This window comes from Cimex lectularius, unplaced genomic scaffold (assembly GCF_000648675.2).
Source record: "Cimex lectularius strain Harlan isolate CLEC.00 unplaced genomic scaffold, Clec_2.1 scaffold112, whole genome shotgun sequence".
Lineage (NCBI taxonomy): Eukaryota > Metazoa > Arthropoda > Insecta > Hemiptera > Cimicidae > Cimex > Cimex lectularius.
In genome coordinates, this window is record NW_019392699.1 from 1237242 (window position 1) to 1256388 (window position 19147).

General features: G+C 34.8%; 2 protein-coding genes across 5 annotated transcripts in view; both read right to left on the reverse strand.

Moving 5' to 3' along the window:
* LOC106664621 overlaps nt 1-7317 on the reverse strand; it is a 28521-nt gene extending 21204 nt beyond the window's left edge. The window contains exon 1 of one of the 3 annotated variants that reach the window (XM_014390528.2): nt 7187-7317. Coding sequence is in view for 1 of the 3 variants with exons in the window: in XM_014390524.2 (XP_014246010.1) it covers nt 376-389 (14 nt within the window). In the remaining 2 variants the exon portion in view is untranslated. Of the gene's footprint in view, nt 1-375; nt 474-6632; nt 6942-7186 lie in introns of those variants that run through there. The other 2 variants (XM_014390529.2, XM_014390524.2) reach the window with 2 other exon arrangements.
* LOC106664620 (chitinase-like protein 4) lies at nt 7317-17674 on the reverse strand. 2 transcript variants are annotated; one of them, XM_014390522.2, is made up of 10 exons: nt 17537-17674; nt 16711-16746; nt 13137-13252; nt 12827-13024; nt 12485-12744; nt 12300-12418; nt 12033-12156; nt 11781-11966; nt 10559-10684; nt 7317-8318 (listed from the first exon to the last, which is right to left on the reverse strand). In XM_014390522.2, exons 3-10 carry the CDS (start codon nt 13222-13224, stop codon nt 7896-7898), a joined length of 1524 nt encoding a protein of 507 aa, XP_014246008.1. In that variant the 5' UTR covers nt 13225-13252; nt 16711-16746; nt 17537-17674; the 3' UTR covers nt 7317-7895. The 2 variants fall into 2 exon arrangements, with proteins under 2 accessions (XP_014246008.1, XP_014246009.1); XM_014390523.2 differs by lacking the exon at nt 16711-16746.
* Between the last annotated feature and the right edge of the window lie 1473 nt (nt 17675-19147).

Here is a 19147-nt window from a genome sequence, read left to right on the forward strand (position 1 = left end):
GAACTAAGAGCGATCGAGCCCCGCTATCGCCCTATATCGACGATTGACTTCAATTAATCAAAAACACTCACATTTCGCCGAAGCTCGTACCACGAGTGTGGGTAAATATATTTTACGTAAGACGAGAATTTCGAGTGTTCCTAGTGGGTTTTCGACGATAAGAAGCAATGTTTATTTATTACTGTAATGTAAATATGTCAAATGTTATTAATAAAATATGCGTTTCAATAAGTTACGATGATTTTATCAGAATTAATGAAAGTCATTATCAGTACATCGTAAAAATAATTGGTAAATTAATTTCATTGCGCTAGCATTCCTTTAGAAACCGCACATTGAGTCGATAACGTATATAAACGCATTATGGAAAAGTACCTTACTATCCACATGGAATTGATGTCACAAGAAGCCAGCTTTACAGAATTGCTTTTCTTCTATTTTTTTAGAAACGAACGGAAGACTAGTTATCACTCTACTGAATGAAAAAGGTTGCCTGTACGATAACGAAAAACATTATTTTTGGAGGGGGCAGAATATTGCTGCTTTTGCTCTCATACGTATTGAAATGTATCGCTTGAACTATCGCACGTCTCCTATGGCCCCGTGAGCAAATTCCGCGAATGATTCGGAGGTAGAATTATTCGGAAACCATTAGGGCGTTTCATTATATGGCTTTTCAGCGGTCGGTAATTACCTCAAACGAACATATAATATCAAACGGAATACGAAGTTTGTCGTATTAAGTAGTGCAAGCACGATGGAATACCGAAAGTTTTCTGTTAGTTGGGGTGAGGATGATCCGAAATTACACAGCTACGGTCAACGTTGTACAGTAAGACAGTAAAATTTCACTTAAATATTAGAATTTGGTTGTCTCTACCGTTATGAAAATTTGGAAAAATAAACATTAAAATTCAAATTACTTACTCCCTTTCAGCTCAAACACTCAAATGTAACACACACGGCCATTTCAGATGGCGTTTTTATCGCAAGGCTTTTATGCATATTAAGAAACAAGTTTAAATATTTAGTATGTCCTTACATAATTGATATCTCGTTCATAAATTTTTGAATATAGAACTTGGAGCTGTGGAGCCGTTAATTTTTTATATCAAAATGCAGTATTATCTGTTGTACGTTCTATTGAACACTACCAAAAGAGATTTCCTCCCAATTTTCAGCACCCGTTGAGCATATTTTGTAAAATTAATATAAACCGCTTAAATCGGAATCAAATACATCAAAATTATCGGATAAGATTCTGTCCCTCAGGCATTTCCTTGCATTTGACAGGAACCATATTCTAACAAATTCTTATCCTCTTTAGGACTTAACGGATCAAGTATTAATTAAAATTTGTAAAGCCCTAATGACATTTATATATAGCCACCGAAAGCTCGCCAATAAAACATTGATCTATGAATTCGCATCGTTTTTATACACTCTGTTAAACTAATACAGGATTAGACTATTCAGTTTTCATAAGTCAGTAATTTGGATTTGGATTTATTATATAACCTTAAATCCGGACATGTATGTATATACACACCCATGCAGAGTTGAGCTTATCACTTTCCGTAGTGCGCCGGCAATTCCTGGTTTGGTAATTTCCAAAAAATCACCGGAAGGCCCCGAGAATCACCCGACCTCGGGTTTTGGCAGTCCTGGGTCAGACCGAGATCTTATCCATCCAGTCCCTGAGGTTGGGGTCCAGGTGCTGTCAACACATTCACATTCTCACTCATTCTTTCAATTGGTGGTGCAGTCCTCAAAATTCCCCCTTTCCTTTTACACCTATTGTATAACTAACCTAATTGAGAGACGACTCAATATTCCACCATCGGCCCTCTCACACATTCATTCTCAACACATGCTAGAGACACAAGACTATCAGTTAGGAAACAACCCTTTTCCTCCAAGAATCGGAATAGGAGACATAAATACTCGTTGCCGTCCTCAAACACGATTCTCACATCGGGTGGTATTCCTACGTGCTCTCTATATAGAGCCAATTGCACCTCTCAATAAGATGGGACACATCGAGCAACCTTTCTCTATGTCGGACAAATACGCTTTGGCCCAAAAGTAAGTGTCCATGTGCCAATCTCGCATGGCCTATCCTTAATCGGGCGAGGATGACCCTTCTTCTAAGAGTCAGTCCTCCGAGGGCCGTCTATCGACAGTGCTCTTCATAGAGAGAGCTCTGCCGAGTAGTGTTTCGTGCTTTGATGTTTTATTGTTTTCTTTCACTTCTGGTAGAAATTATGTCTGATATGAGATTATGTCGCTTACTTTTCGATTTGTGTTGATTCCTTTTTCCAAACTTAAAAGCCTTAAATTGTGAGATTTCTTTATGGGACTTGCGGGGTAATGAACCTGTAGTTCGGTCGTTAACAGAGCAAGAAAATGATCGGAAACGACCAAATTAAAAGCTTTAGCTAAAACACAATACATTGACCTCCACAACTGACTATTCAAATTTTATCGACGTCTTACACAAGATAAAAAAACTTGTATTTGTAATGAATGTCAAAAATAACGTAAAATGTTGTTACCAAACATTTTTTTGCTGTACAAATTTAGCTTGAGCTGAGGTTGTTTGGCGCTTATAGTTAACCAACAAGTAAACAATTCGGATAATTAGAAAGGCTGAAATAGTGGAAAATTCCAAATTAAAAAATATATTGAAGAAGACAAAAAATTTATTACAAAGAGAACAAGAATTAGTTCATGATGTTGGTAAATTCGTTTTACTGAGAATAATTATCATAGAAGTTAAAAAGGTCTGAAACCATATTGTTTGGGCAATCGCTCAGTTGGACAAATCACATACCCTTGGCCTCATTTCTTTACCGCGGTACCATCGACCTTCATTTCAAAAACGGAAAATGAACCCAGCTCTTATACAATAGCCGCTGATAGGAAAGAAAAATTCACGAACATATTATAAAATTATTTGTGATGAAAAATCATTATTATATTTCGATTCTTTTACCTAGAACGGATTGGTTGAGCATTTGTCTTATGAAGATATACACGCAGGAACTGGTAGATGAAGTGCACCCATCGATGGCGATATACGAGACGCCTAATCGGTTGGAGAAGAGTGAAAAGAAATTGGGTCATCGGACCTTCGCTCCGCTGGTCAACGTCCTTGGCCGTTCTGTGGCTCTTGTTGAACACTGTCGAAAGCTGGCCATTCTGAAGATGCCCGGCCACTTCTCGTTCAGTTTCCTCGTGGTTTAAAAGTTACGATTTATTCTTCTTCAAATTTGTTTTAATGTAAAATTTAGTCGACCTGTTATTTGGCATTGTTGAAAGGGTGAAGTACAAGCAGAAATTTGTGCCTAGTCGGTTTCTTCAACATTGATTGAAACGGTGTTTGCGATCGCACAAAATGTATTTTGTCTGTATTGCTTTTTCTTAGAACAACGCCTTACTGGTTTTTTTTTAACTTATTATGGGCTTTGATTAATCGGATCACACTACTAGGTGGTCAAATTTACAAAATGTTGTAAATCTCGAGACAGCGATTTTTAATGTTATTACACACTGTACTGCAAACTAATATGATTCTTCACCTTGCTTCTTTGTCGACCCTCGTTATTAGTTGGAGAAATACACCTTATCATAATACAAATAAAAATCCAAAAACGTCTAATTAAGCCGTGGCAGATAAGTTATAAGGAAAACGTTCGGAAATGTAAAAATCCTGATTGTTGGTCGTTTATTTTCTCCTAGGCTCCCACCTAGTCACAGAATCGGGCTCAGACCCGTTTAGGCAGCCTCTGTAATTCACCAGGTCTATTTCGGAAACGTTTTTAACGAGTGATCATTTGAATAAAACTTCTCCCGTTCTCTATTTAAAGTCTTAAGATTTTCGTCAAAAAGGCGTCTTTAGTCAGGGCGGCTGGAAGGAATCTCCGTTGGCATTTCCTTTCAGCAACTAGGATTTCTTAAGCTGCCAAATTGTTAAGATAGTTTTAATTTCTTTAAACCTTCACACCATTTCCGTACGAAAAATATTCAAATACGTTCAATTCAAATTTTTAAATTAATTAAAATTGGTGTATATTCCATGCTTAACGGTTCATTGTTATTACCCAAACGAACAGGTCTAGTTACAATACACGTAGAAGTTACAGATGTGTGTGCTTTCGGTGTTTACATTCTTTGAGGCCGACGTATTTGATCAACTGGCTTTATTTTTTAAAATTGCAGTTATATTCCTTCTACTATATTTTTTTTCTATAATTCTTGATTTATATCGACGAAAAAAATTCCAAAAGCACAGTTAAACCAGGTTCATAAAAACAATTCTATGTTCAGTTTTGTTTTAAACTAATGATCAATCGAATCCTTATTTTCATCATTTCCTTGATGATTCATCGCCAGAGAAATTTGAGCTAATATAAATAAACGTCGATGTTTTTAATTTTAAATTTTATTGTATTACACACTTGAAAAATAATATGATCCTTCGTCACCTTTCTTCTTTATCAACCCGCGTTATTTGTTGGAGAAATACGCCTTCATCATATTGAAAATAATAATGGAAAAAAGGCTAATCGAATCATGGCAGATAATCGTTATAATAAATATATATATAATCGTTATAATAATAAATCGTTCATATCGCCCGCTATATCTTTGTAAACACGAGTCCCGAAAGAGTTTTCACAAAAAAAAAAAAACTATTTTATCTGAAGTTTTTGTTTTTTCTTTTTCGATCTCGTCGGTTTGTCCTCTCCAACGTGTTTCGGTATATCGCCATCTTCAGTGGATTTTATACAAATCTCTACCGCATTATCTTTTACACTTTATAACATTTCAGCAAAAGAGAAAATGAAAGTCAAAATTTTCATTATATACTAGATGGAAAAAAATTCCGCCCACTTGTAAAATAACTTAATTTGTATATATTTTTACATATTAATCAAAGTTTCACGTTTTTTAACATTTAATAATTGAGTCTTTGGTAAAAAAAAAAAAAAATACGGACAGATAAAATTTGTTTATTTGTTTTAATTTTGTTTTAAATTTTTAATTAACATTTCAATTTCGCGTATTTCCTCCTCTTGCCTTAACTACATCTCGAAGACGCCTCGGCATACTTTCTACCAGTCTGGAAATGTCTCTTTGCTGGAGGTTAGCCCGTTCTTCAAAAAGGGTTCTTACAAGATCGTGGAGTGTATCAGGAAGTGAATGACATGCTCTTATTCGTCTTTTGAGGTTATCCTATGTTCAATGGGGTTTAAGTTTGGAGAACGGGCTGGACGGCTAAGACCCTGTTATGCTGTACGTTTGTGCTATGCGACCGACATGTTGACGGGCATTATCGTGCATTATAATAGGATTGTCGCTGGTTTCATCGAGGATAGTCAACGTATGATGTTCCAAAATTTCATCCCCATAGCAAGTGGCCGTCAAAGACCCTCCACGAACAACAACCAACTCTGTGCGACTCTCCATTGAAATTCCCGCCCATAACAACACTGAGCTACGTTGAAAAGGTTTGGCTCTGGGAAAAATTTCAGGCTTCTTACCTTCATTTTGCCTTCTCCACACTCTTTCACGCCCTTCCAATGGCTGTGTATTCGAGCAAATGCGAGACGTGCAACTCTGTTTTCTGGTCAATTCTGGTCCTCTTACGGGGCGAAAAGCCAGTCCATACCGATTTAATATTCTTCGAGCAGTGTGTTGAGAAATTTGGACACCTCGAACTTCCTGGAGCTCATGAATCGCTTGAACAACAGTAAGGTGCCGGTTTCACAAAATTCTCAAAAACAAAAAACGGTCATCCTTTGGTTCTGTTACCCTAGGGCATCCAGAACCGGGGCTTTCTATGGTTGGGCCCATTTTCTCGAAAACATTGAAAAATCCTTTATCCTTGTTTTGAATTAAGGATTAAGTGTGTTTGCGTCTAATTGATATTCCTAACTTAAAGCATAGCATCTAGAAAATGAAAAAAAATCAGTTGGGTGGAATTTTTGCCAGTCAGTGTATTTTAATATCATATCAATAGTGGTCTTCTTGGACGACCTTTTAGAGCATGATGTTGCCTTTACAAAAATATTTATTATATTTACATAAATTTAAAATCTTTAGTTTATGATTTTATGGCAAAAAATGAACGATTGGAAAGGAAGCACTCATTTCTTCGTCTATACTAATAATATGAGCGTATTTCATGTTATTAGCGAGGACTTTATGTATGAAAATAAGTCTGTTTCTCCTGTCGTAGAGGTATACGATGTTTTATACCCAGTCTTTCTACAGTACTTTTGCTTGGACAATTCGTTTAAAAAAAATGTCCGTTTTGAACGTTTTAAATCACTAAATCACGTTTTAAAAAGCTTCGAATTTATTCGTAATTGGCCTAAGACTCTTTCATGGTCATCATTGATAAGATGTTAATGTGGAATTTCGAAATAAGTTTTGGATTAACGTTTGATTTTGAATGGGTTTGAATAGTGTAAACAAAATATGACAATTTGGACAGAAATATAATTCATTATAAGATCTCCGATAACGTGTAGAATAGTAATACTGTCTGATCAAGTGGACTGTATGGGTTTAAAATTAAACTAAAATAAAATGAATTATCAAATAAAAGGAAAAAAAGCACTCACCTCGGGTGATGATCGTCCAGCTACCTCAACTGAAGTAAAGGGGGATGCAAGGAGGAAAATGGTCGGAAAAGACAGGAAAAGTCGGGACAGGGGACCTTCACCACGCAGATATCTCAGGAACCTCACCAACCGGAGCGATGACGACGATAAATTCATCAAATGAAGACAATAAACGAAATAAAATAAACTTTAAACTGGGCCACGATTTATAAAAATTACAATGACTCAAGACGACGACACGACGAAATCAAAACTCGATCTGGCCGACGACGAGGCCGGAAACGTGGCGGGGGGGTTTCCGAAATCTTATCCGAGTAATCCTTACGGCGTAAACAAATACTGTTACTCTATTCAAAACGCATTTAAAAATTTAGAAAATATTATTATTAATTATTGTGTTGGATTGCAATGGATAAGGCGACGACCCAAATTTAATATCGCTAATTTTTTAAAGATTGTGATTAACACATCACTAAAGGAAAACGTATTAAAATCCTTCAAAAACAGCAATAACAAATGATCGATAAAATAGTAACGTGTTTTGGTGTAATTACCTGGAATTGTGTATCCAGTCTGAATGGGTTGGTTTGAACTTTTTAGAGAAGACATGCACTTGCGAAGAAAAGCTGGAAAAGGCGAACGTATTTCTGCAGGCGGACGTCACAGCACATTCACTCCAGGGCAACAGTTATCAAATGTAAGCGGACACCGCGTTCACGCGTCCCTTCCACCTTCGATCCGCAATCGTGCCTCCCTACTTCCTCCTGCAAACGCCGGTATCAACAAACCGATTCGTATTTCCGTCGATTAATGCACCTTTTAACACAGACGACGACTCCTGTAATAAAATCTCATAAAAAAATGAGTTCATTCCTATCTCAGTTTCTCGACTCTTCGGTTCTTGTTTGCAGATGTAGACACCAAATTGGCAATCAGGATTAAGCGTTTTATCGAACAAACGGATCGAGGTTGTAAAGGAAACACACCTCCCAGGAGGATGAAAAAAAGAAAGAAAAACAACTTTTTCTATGATAAATATCCAAAAAGAACACACTTTCAACTATATTTCGCTATAGAAGACATTATTAATAACTACTTTAGTAACTAATTAAAATACATATTACAGTCCTTATTTGACAAATTGCAGCGCCGGACAAATGTAAACTTGCGCCAATGTCATCACCGGTGGTCTTGTTCGAATGACACACTTACGAAGCGTTTAGAAAAATATGGCAGGTTAAATGGTCTTTTGGTCACACACAATTAGCCCAGGTGGAAAACATTGTTGGTTATCCAAATAGAAATCGATTGATAAAAGGTATTTCCGTGGTCCTTGAATTCCCTGGAAACAGTATGGGAACCGGAGGGCGGTGAATTGAGGAAAGGTCTGTTTTCGATTATTCCGTCTTCACCTGCTGACAGCGTATCAGCACTTACGGAACGTAATCTCGGAGTGACGGTTTGGTCGGTCGTCATTTGGACTGGGCGAGTGGCCCGAGTGGGCATCGGAGTCGAACTCGTCGTCGTAGTGTCCTCGGTAGTCATCGAAGCAGAAAAGGAATAAAACCCTTCTTTTGCCGATTGGATCAAAGGGTATTTTCTATCACCGCATCTCCCGGTGTAGTCGTCATCGTCAATAGACCAAAACATGATGCCGCCGAGGTTTTGTTCTCTAGCGTACTCGCCCTAAAAGCCATAAAAATACGATACTTTATATCTAGTGATTATTTATAAACTACCTGGATTGGACTTAACATATTTTTTTTACATAGTATGAATCTGAAATCAAAAATATTTTTCAACGTACCGCCCCGAACCTCAGGGTTAAGCGACTTTTTTTTAAAATGGGAAGGTATCATTTTAAATACGGAATTAAATTCTACGACTGTTTTAAAGAAGATTTTACTTCGGGCACTTTTCTTTTAGTTTGTCGTTTAAGCGCTATTAAAGTTTGAAAAAAAAGTACAAATTTTATTTATCTCAATCGTCATTCGTTTACCTCCTAGTAACTTTAAGTTAATTAGTTAGTAGCTATTAGTTAGTAAACTAACTAGTAGTAAGTAGTAATTACTTCGTAGTAACTTTATTATGTTAATTCTAGTTAATTACATTTTCAAAATGGGCACCACAGATCTCCATACAAAACAAAATCCTATTAATTCATTTCGCACTTCATAGAAAATATATAGTGTTATGCTTATTAGAATTATCCCAAATATCGGCAATTGTGACGATTCAATTTTTTGGTTAGTGAGTAAACATTGAATAATTCTTCTGAGCTGATTTTAAGGAATTAAGAAATAATTTGTTTTCATCTCCAGCTAATCAAAATTTGATTTTGTAAAGTGTTAATTGTGTTTTCGTCGAAAAAAAAATATGCCGATGTGGTCTAGATGTTTCTAAGATAGGGTAGAATTAATTTATGTTTTTTGGAACTCCCATAATTTTCACAAATATGAAAGCGTGTGTCAATCATCCGGATCGTCCCGTTGTTATCAAGCAAATAATCAACAAATTTGGACAAACCGAAACAGTCATTTTAAAAAGAGAACAGGTACATTTTAATATCAAAAAAATTAAGAAACCAACTTTTGATTCAATTTTTAAACACGGTAGATATGAATTATTGCCGTCTTTTCTTTTAAAGGGAGCAATAGACTTAAGAGGTGGTTCTTCTCAACTTGAAACTCCTACCCGAACATGCCAGCACGTCGCCAGTAGAGAGTTTCGAAGAGTTCGGTCCGAAATATTCTCAAGAAAAACAAATTTCATTCATATAAAATTCAACTGCATCAGATCTTAATGAAGATGCCTCAGCTAGAAGCTTTTCAATTTAGGAAATTTTGAACAATAGAATTACAGTTGAACTGGGTTTGATACGGAGAATTGGTTTTAGTGACGAGCTTTTTTTTCGATATTGGGATAATTCTAATCTTTGTGCAATGAGCAAATCACACAATCTAAACGTTTGGGCAGAGATATTAGAAAACCATATCATAGGACCTTTCTTCATCGATGGCAATTTAAGAGTAGAAAATTACCTTGAGCTCCAAGGAGAAATTATTTGCCCGTTAATTGACGCTACGGTGGAAGAAAATGAGGAAAAATTTGAGGAAGGACAAATTATTTTCCAACAAGATTGAGCGCCACCTCACTACACAAGAAACGTGAGAGACTTTTTTGATGTCCGTTTCCCTTAAATATTGATAGGAAAACGAGGTTTAAAGGAAAGGATCTAAGAATATTGTAGAAGCATAACACCAGATATTTTCCGTGAAGTGCGAAATGAATTCTATTATAGGATTTTGGCTTGTATGGAGATCAGTAGTACCCATTTTGAAAATGTAATGCACTAGGATTAACTTAACAAAGTTGTTAGGAGGTAATTGAATTAGTAATTAATGATTAACTTAAAGTTACGAGGAGATGATTGAATGACGATTGAGATAAATAAAATTTGAACTTTTTATTTTTTCAAGCCTTAATAACGCTTAAACGACAAATTCTACAAAAAAGTGCCCGAAGTAAAATCTTCTTTAAAAAAACAGCCGTAGAATTTAATTCTGTATTCAAAATGATACCTTCCCATTTAAAAAAGGTGCTGAGCCCTGGGGACCGTGCGTTGAAAAAAACATTTGACTTCGGATTCAGATTGTAGGTAAAACATTAAGTAAAGACCAATCTATTTTTTTTAATTATGTCTAAACAAAATAAATAAAAGGGGTAGATTATAAATAATCACCCGATTTACATATTTACAAATTTTATTCAGTGATTCTGTATTTTTTTTCTTTCATTAGTAGTGAAAACATTTTTAAATATAATCTATGGTTATGTTAACGGTTTTACGATATGTAAATTTGTAAAAGCACGAAAAAGGAAACTAATTAAATAATATATTTAACAAAAATTAACACGTGCTTTACCTTTCTTCTGGCGCTGTCTTCATCGTCAAAGCTAACCCAATTTTTACCTTTGTGTGCATAAGGACCCAAGGCGGTTCTGTTGACGTGCACCACCTGCCAGCCCTCTTTTATTATGTCTTGACAGATCTGTAGTTAGAGAAAAACTGTTCATATTTATATCATAATATAGATTGATAATTTTTCAAATAAACAGACAGAAAAATGTAAGAAAATAAGCACGAACGACGTATAGGCAATACATAAATCAAATTAGAAAGAACAAATCAACTACGAACCAAAGGATTTATTACGTTGTGTGGAGGTCTGAGGGAAGAACGTTTTGACGATGAAGATCTACTGATCAACACATAGCGACGATATGCGGACCAAAACCATTTGGGGCGATTAAACTTCGAACAAGTTCAACAACAATCGCAGGTAAATAACGCAACGTTTCACAATTTCAAGAATATAATTGCCTACATATTAATTTCGTAGTTCCCGAACATTTTCGTCTGCCTATCCGGACTCTGCTGTTGTATTTGGCTAACAGGTTATCTGAACATGATGTCGACAATGGACAGACCCACTAATGAAGATGACAAGAAGCCTAAACGCCGCCGTACAGAAAGCGTGGAGCAGTCCAAAATGATCAAAAACGACAAAACTACAGGTTCGTCGCCCCGCATACCTCAGGAAAAAATACAATTATTATTGCATTATGCAGATAAGAAGGCCCGAGGTGGACCAACGAAATCAGCAACTATTATCTCAGGGAATTTCTAAGAAAGAATACAAGACTGGCTTGGTGATGAGTCGAGTAATTCAGAATACTATAGGAAAAGTAAAATGCAAGAATAAAAAAAATTTCACCGTGAAATGCTAGAAAGACCGATCTTCCAAAAGGAAGAGGCTTCCTCAATCTCTTCGAGAAATATGTGTGCAATAACATATGGGTGAATCAGTAGTTGTAAAGATTCTTGAGAACGCTTTAATTATTTATTATCATTTAAATTTGTTTATTTAATTAACTAAAACTGAAGACATCGAGAAAATATGCTTTCATTTTTCTTTTCATTTCGACTTTTTTTCATTACGCCAAAACCATCTCATAATATGCACATTACATATTTTTAAATTATTTTATGCGTTATCCATAGGAAAATTTTTGCATGCGCGACATCGAAGAGTACTTATTTCTGGGTAAGGGATTTTCGTTCAAAAAGAGTTGTCCTTTTCTTACCTCGTAGAAAGCCTTATAGCCAATTTCCCTAGTCGAAACACCTTCTGGCCCCTCGCCGTCGGACGGCGAACCGATTTGATGCATATTTTCGTCCATCAGAGTAAACGTCCTCCCGTACGCTGGAATGCCAAGGACGATTTTCTCTCGTGCGACTCCATGTTCTATGATAAATCTGACGGTCCAGTCCTGTAATGAATTACGATTTAATATAAGAATAACAGTACAAGCAAAATGATATTGCCTAATACGCACCACATTCAATTTGGCTTCATCGCCAACTTCTTGAGGTAGTGCATAAAGGGGAGAATGGTGATTGACGACGAGATCCGTTGAAAGGTGGTAATCGTAGCACACTATGGTTATGAATTCGACATACCTGAAAATACACGAGCGTTGAATTGTAATTCCCGTTGTTCTTAAATTTCCTAACTTCATGATATTTGACTCTTGGTAGTACTTTCCAAGTGCTCAAAAATAACTTATAAAAAACTCAAAAACGTTACGATTTGTTTCAAATACTTTTGTATTTCTGGAAGGTCAAAACCTTTTTCTATGTATTCTGTGTTTTGTGGGGCAGAAGTAGTCAACAAGAGTTTATCTAGGGTCGTATTCTCAGCGTCAAATTCATCTTTCAGCGTCTGAAATGTAAGTTACTTATGTTCTATTAATTTATTTCGTAAGAAGCGAGGGAGGGCTCTCAGTACCTTGAGAAGCTCGACAAAATTGTTTCTGTCTTTATCAATCGAACCTTCTCTAAATGCCGGATACTGCCAGTCGATGTTTATCCCTTCGAAATTGTATTGTCTCAAAAACTGTATCACCCCCTTGGCGAACGTCCTGCGGCTCTCTTCCGATCTGGCGATGGCCGAAAACCGCTTGGAACCCTCTCTCCAACCGCCGATGGCCGCGAGAAGTTTCAAGTCTTTGTTCATCGATTTGAGATCGGCGAACTGTTGGAAGCCTTCTACAAATCAATCAATCAATCTATCAATCCGACGCTAATAAAGAAATGAGCCATACATTGAAAGAACACAATCCGGACTTACTTCTGTCGATATCCTGAAAAGAATCGAACGCAGCAAGGCCGCCCAAATCCTCCTTGAACGTAAGAAACGCATAAATCAAATGGGTGCACAACGAAGGATTTATGTCCTTCGGAAAAAATGCCAATTCCCCAGGCCGGTACGAACTCCAATTTGTGTAATAGCAGACGACTTTTTTGTTTTCCATTTGTCCATCCTGCTCTGAAATTATTTCATACCACCTGTTATTGTAATAACTTTCAAATATTTACATTAATTAAACAACATATTCTGCAATAATAGTGGCTATTTCAAGAAGAAAAAACCTACTTACGGGAAGAAACTTCTAATGTTGAAATCAACAAAAAAGTTACTATTAAATTTGACCAAAAGTATAGAGTCATTTTAATTGTACTTCTCATTCACTTTCGTAAGGTCGCTGGTGAATTTCTGAAAACAAAGCATATAATTAATTTATAGCAGATTAAAATAACATGATCGCCAATAAACCACATTAAGCTGTTCAAAAATGAGTAGGGATATTGCCAATTTTGTAGCTTTCCCTAGCATTTTTATTTTATTTTTATTATAATATTTTATTATAACTGCATTAAAATTTATTAGAAATTATTATGTTTTTACTGAAGGAAAATTTAAGGGATTTTCAAAAATAACAAAACAAAATGTTTTAATTCCGTATTTTTGTTTATTGGACACAATAATTTGATTTTAAACAATTAATTCCGTGTATAATGTTCTCTGTTATCTAAAACCTCTGTGCACCTAATAGGCATACTGTTAATAAGGTTGTCACTAATTTCATAAAGAGTTTCACTCCATAGATGACTTCACTCTTGTGGACACTCTCGACAAGAATGGCACAATTACACAGAAAACAAACACTTTAAGCCCTGAAGATGATCTCAATAAAGATCGAAACGTTGGCACGATAAAGAAAATGTTTTTCTGAAACCTACATCACATCAGACCGCACCTCACGATTTCTGAATAATCATCGACTAACGGTCACTAATCACCTCAAACATGAGTAATCTTCATGTTTACTATTCTTAAGTAAATTCGTTATTAAAATCGAGGATTAACATTTGTTTGTTTTTGGTTTGTATTTTCTATTTTGTTTTATCCACCTAACAAGAATATATTGGTTAATTTAATTAAAATTAATAGAATACGAATAAATTATAAATATCCCTATTCATTTTTGAGCAATTTATTTCAATTATAAAAATTTTAAATCTGTTGTAAATAAAATAATCCTCAAACGAGAGCGATGTTCTTGTAAGTTATGAAAGACATTTGGATACTTGACAAATCCAAGCCTGTGGAAGGGGCTACGAATAGAAGGTCACAAAAATATAGAAAAGAGATACAACAGAAAAGCAGTACGAGGGACCAAAACTGTTAATGAAAACTCACTAAAAGCGTCTTACACGATAAGTAATCGAATGACACAGGCAGGTAAAGCTCATACCGTCGCTGAAATCCTCATAAAACCGTGAATTAACGGTATTGTATCTTGAGGAAAAATAATAAGTTTTATTTAAACATGTAAAACTTACATGTTCGGTGCTATTATCAAAAATACTGTCAACAGTCGTATACTTGATTTATCAAGCGATGTAAAAGAATAACTGGTTTCTCGCATCCGACACATTTTCTTTCCAAATCGACGAATTACTGACGGTCGCGGGGTTGACTGATTTGGTTGGCTTTTGTCCGTTAAGAATACTCGGGATGTTTTGATGAGGATCTTCTCTTGTAAAAACCACTTCCTGCCAATACAGCAGGTGATGAAATATTCCGTTTGTTGAACGATGTTTCTACAACCAATGGTCTAAGTGCAGATGGTGCAAAAGCAATAACTGACCGGAGTGAATATTAAATAAAAGATAAATTGGAGGGCTGCAGTAGTAGACATTGTGTTCTCCACAGACATGCTTTTGCTATAAAACAAATGCCAGCCTCTTTTAAGAAAGTTTTGGATGAGTCTGTCGCGGCCATTGAAGTCAAGAGTTTTCATACTATTATGTGACGATTGGCACATTCATCAATCTTCTCCATACAGAAGTGAGGAGGCTGTCCCGCGGGAAAGCACTTTCCCGATTACAGGAATTACGAGAAATTCCCAATTCCCAACAACTGGAGATACAATGTAAGATCATGAACGGGTGGTAAAACCGTTTAAATAAAGCCCAGCCAGTTAATCTTCAAGAGAATACGAATGTTTAATAGACCATACTTCTGATTCCACCTTGAAATGTACTTTCGAGTCCGATACTTACCTCAAGGCTCCAAAACAAAAAATTTAACCAGTCGTCGAAAAAGCAAAACGTATTCTTCATTTGCCACAATTTACCTATGCGAAAACTCATTTTCATTCTAAACAGCCACCAAAACTAAGTTGTGTAGATGCTGAACCCGACATCCATCTCTAGCTAACAAAAATTAAGCCCAATATACCCAAAATGTGCATGCTAAAACAACCTTACTCTTCTCATTAATCATAAATGTTCAAATTAATACTTTTGAATCTAGCACAAGTTTTACCTAACGATTGATTCTGTTCAGTCAAATTTGATTTCTGTGTTCCGGATTTTGTAAACATAATTATGCCAATCTAATGATTGTATTCATAGTGATATTTCCTTCCATCACTTAATTAGACTGGCTAATTCATAAAACTTTAATTTACTAGAAATCCCATTTTAAATACTTGAATGAGAGGGGGTCCGCCCTGGATTTTGTTCTATGACAGAGGTCTGCTGGATTTTGCTGTAGGGAAGCCGTGGCCCAATGACAAATTGCAGATTTTACAAAAGGCCTTTGTTAATTATTGTAATGCATATTATTTTTGCATTTAAATTCTTAAATAATTATTTTCTATTATTTTAATATATTTTATTGTATATCTATTTACACTAAACACGTATAGAATATGAAACCAAATTAATTGAAGTCAAATAAATTAGAATTGTTTACCATTTGAAGGTGAGCTTTTTACAGTTACTATACTGAAAAATCATTTGCACGTTCCTTGTCTAGAGTAATGTAATGGTGTACCACAAGGCTGTGTATTAGGAATCTAATGACTTACTCACGATTTCACATTATAGACATTCCTACGCGTCGGCTAGTTGACGATGTGGCATCACGCAGACTCTCATATACAAGCTGAGGAAGAAATAGCAAACTGGTGTCGAAAATTTTGGATTGAAGATGTATCAAATCTATCCTGCAATATTAGGTGCATATCAACTAGCTAACGAAGGGAATCTAATTAATTATTCGTTCGATTTAAGATTTGAGTGATTGAACGGTTTAAGTACCTAACAGCCAAAAGTCGACAAAGGTTCACTAACTTCGACATGAGCCAAACGTAAGACCTCCATTATACCTAGAAACGAAACGTCTGTACATAATTGGCCAATCGTGCAGAGAAATGCATCCACTACTCAGATATTATAGACTAATTACAAATGATGAAACTCTACAACTAGACTGTAGACAAGTGTCAACACTCGCTCACAAACTAGCGCACCACCACCTTGACATGAAAAAAGTTAAGCCCAGCTCCTTGAACTTTAGTTCACTAATTATATTTATTGTTAAACTGGTATCCGTTATTTCATTTAATTGTTTAAAAAAAACTCAAGTGAATTATTAATTTGAAGGTTTCCAGTGTGCAACATCCATTAATAATTGAACTTGCGAATTAGGTTTCGCATAATGAAATGCATTTCTGCTCAAACATTTCAAGAATAACAAAGTGAATGATTAATTAATAAGAAATTAATAAAGAAAGAGGAAGGCCTCTTTCCAAACTCATTGTTTGTCAATATAAACTATTTGATCTATAAACTAGTATATTCAATGTACAATAAAGATACCTGAGATGAGATCCAAGCTCTTCCACAGACGCACGTCTATTAACAGAATGGATACATGTTAGTCATTTTTGCGATCGTAAAACCCCATCATCCGCACCTTCACCCCCTCCCAAAGTTCAGTCACGTTTCCGTACCTGAGCTTGGAAAGCCCAACAGGGGAACCCCGTCTTCTTTCCTGGGCAATCAATGACTTCCACGTTATTTCCAATTCTTCTTCTTAAGTATAAAAAAAGTTCAACTTCGAATTTCATGATTCATAATAAACTTATGGATGAAATCAGAGGGACTTACTTAGTCACTATCGCTATTCTCTCTTTGGTTATGAAATATATGTGACATTACATTGAACATTAAGACAGACGCGCGCGTGTACGCATGGATATTTTCCTGTTTGTTCCTTGTAAATTATTTATTTTTACAATCGTAATTAATTATTTTGTCAAAAAACTGAGATACAAATTGTATCGTTCGTTTCTAGCCTCATATTTACAAAAGCATAAACGGATACTTGAAATCCCTCCACCACTTCAATGGACCAATAGAGAATTTAACGTTAGTTTCGGCGGTAGATGTACTAAATTAGAACGTTATAGTTCCTTTAAAAATTAATTTCCCTCATCTTTTGTTCAAATTTGCAAATTTATTTTTTTATTCATTGGCCACTATTAAATTACTTTTTTAGTCAAGCTCACTTACAAAACTTTATTATACTTTATAATAAACATAAAAGTTGTATTGATTAGGCTAAAATATTATGAATCTATGGCATTTTTCCTAGTTTTCATATATAATTTGCATAGTAATAAATTTTTTAAAAATTACTTACTCGTGAGGGCTCTATGATTTCTTGCTGATAATAACTTTGCTTTTCAATATATTCTCTCAGTGCAGGAATTTGAAAAGTATAGACAGTGTCACAAAGAAGCCAATCGTTCAAATGCCTCAACCTTTACGCTTAAAAATCTTGTGAGACTTCTTCCCCCACTGGTTCTTCAGAAATGGCCTTGGTATAAAAATATTCCCATCACTTATTTCCAAATCTTTTTTTTAATATATTTTACGTTTGCTTCTAATTTTTCAAAATTTGACCTTTTGTCCTTGCTATGTACAATTTGTATGTATCATATATTGAATGTTAATGGCTACTTAATTTTAAAGAAATCCCGGGGGACCAAAGTTCCACTCATGATACTAATTTTTCATCCCAATTAACTAGGATTTGGTTTTTAGATTCTTTTTAGGTTTAACTAGGACCAACTAAAAAAATAGATTCATTCAGAGAAAGGAATGTCTCATACACAACATACACAATGACCTGTTGTCATTTATGGTTGAAAAGTCCAACTGTTCATTTTTAAAGGAATGAAGGAAAAAGGGTTGGAAAATAAACTGATTACGAAAACTTTTGTTTATATTTTTTTTCTTAATTTTATACTTTTTTTTGTTTGACAAGAAATTATTGATTTACAAATGTTCTAAATTTATTAAACACAATCAAGCCCCACATTCAACAATATACAACTCAGTTTTACAGCAATAAGCAACAGATTGGTTTAAATTGTTTATATTCATATAATTGTTATCTCTGACAAGATAATTGAAAAAGAGAACACGCACACATACACCCAAACAATGAAGGACTGCAATGCTTTCCAAAGCAACAATTGTTATTTTTGTTTTGTCTTTACAATAACTATAACAAATAATATTTTAAAATATAATTCATGAGAATAACATAAATAAATGCATTTTATGAAAGTAACAAAAAAAAACCATGGCTACTTTAAAATTTTACTCATGCCATGGAAATAAATAAAACTTCATAAATTATTTTGTTGTGTCAATTAAGCAAATAAAATGACTCAGTTTATTACATACTTTTTTATTCAAGATCCCTTTTGAGCGATAGTACAATTTTTTTACTTTTTTTTAAATTTTTTTTTTTTGTAATATGTAAACTGCTCAAAAAGAAAGTAAAAAATTACTGTACAATAACCACCCTAGACATACTCTAAACAATCAGTATTTTATTGTTTAAAGAAAACAAAATGGAAAAAATTAGAAATTGCGAGACACCTTACAAATGAATATTCACTCTTTATACATACATTTATATTCAGCTGTAATTTTCTTTTTCCAAAGAGAGGTAATTTTTTTTTAATTTTTTTCTTTTGTTAGGAAAAAGTAAGTTTGGTCATGTTAAGAATAAATACAAGGCCAAACAATGGTCTTGTAATAAATCCTTTATTTTAAATATTCCTCCTCACTTTGGGGAAGTTCATAATTTTTTAATTTATGACAAATTATGCCACAAAGCCAGCATGTAGATAGACAATTTTTTGTAAGTTAATATTTTATCATTGTTACATAATTATTTCATAATTTTTAATATTAATTATTTTGCCCAAATATTTCACATGAATCACTCATTTACAAA